Below are 597 nucleotides of genomic sequence, written 5' to 3'. Positions count from 1 at the left end.
CCAAGCCCGACGACACTCCAGCCCAAGAGGAGATTCAAGAAGACGACCCGAAGGAGGATGCCCAGAAGGAAGACACTAACGAGGATGAAGGCCAGAAGGAGGACGCCCAAGAGAAGGACATCCAGGAGGATGAGGGCCAGAAAGAGGACACCCAGAAGGATGACAAGTCTTCGCCAGAAGCCAAGGACAGCTCCGACACCGACGACGATTTCATCGAGCTCCGCGAAGAACGGGAGTCGGTGCAGGACGCCCGCCGAATGACCGCACAGGTACCGTCCCCCGACCTGGCAGAGGAGACTCCTCCCGCCATCCCAGAGAAAACCAAACATTTATCCTTACAGCAGTCTCCGAGCACGGCGCGGGCGCCCTCCGCCGAGGCCGTCGATCACGTCGACGTCCGGGAGTTCTACCTGAAAAAGGCACCGTCCAAACCGCCCGCTTTGCCGCCCAAGGAGAAGCGCTACTTCTGAGGGTGTGGGTTCTTGTTTCCCTTCGGGTTCGCTCGCGTAGGTCCCTCTCCCCACGCTTTCCTTTTCGCGGTGCCTTTGCGGGACACCCTTGGGCTTGCACATCACTGCACATGATGTAGAAGCGATA

The 597-nt window shown here is 59.6% G+C and overlaps 1 protein-coding gene across 1 annotated transcript in view; it reads left to right on the top strand.

The window, feature by feature from the left end:
• The window catches only part of LOC119587803 (cylicin-2-like), a gene marked incomplete in the record, with an annotated part of 8,073 nt that overhangs the window by 3,598 nt on the left and 3,878 nt on the right, over positions 1–597 (top strand). The window contains 1 exon segment of the mRNA XM_037936501.1: positions 1–269. Within this exon segment, the coding sequence (XP_037792429.1) occupies positions 1–269 (269 nt within the window).

This window comes from Penaeus monodon, chromosome 23 (assembly GCF_015228065.2).
Source record: "Penaeus monodon isolate SGIC_2016 chromosome 23, NSTDA_Pmon_1, whole genome shotgun sequence".
NCBI classification, from domain to species: domain Eukaryota; kingdom Metazoa; phylum Arthropoda; class Malacostraca; order Decapoda; family Penaeidae; genus Penaeus; species Penaeus monodon.
The sequence above is the reverse complement of the archived record's forward strand: the minus strand, read 5'-3'. Positions and strand labels throughout refer to the sequence as shown.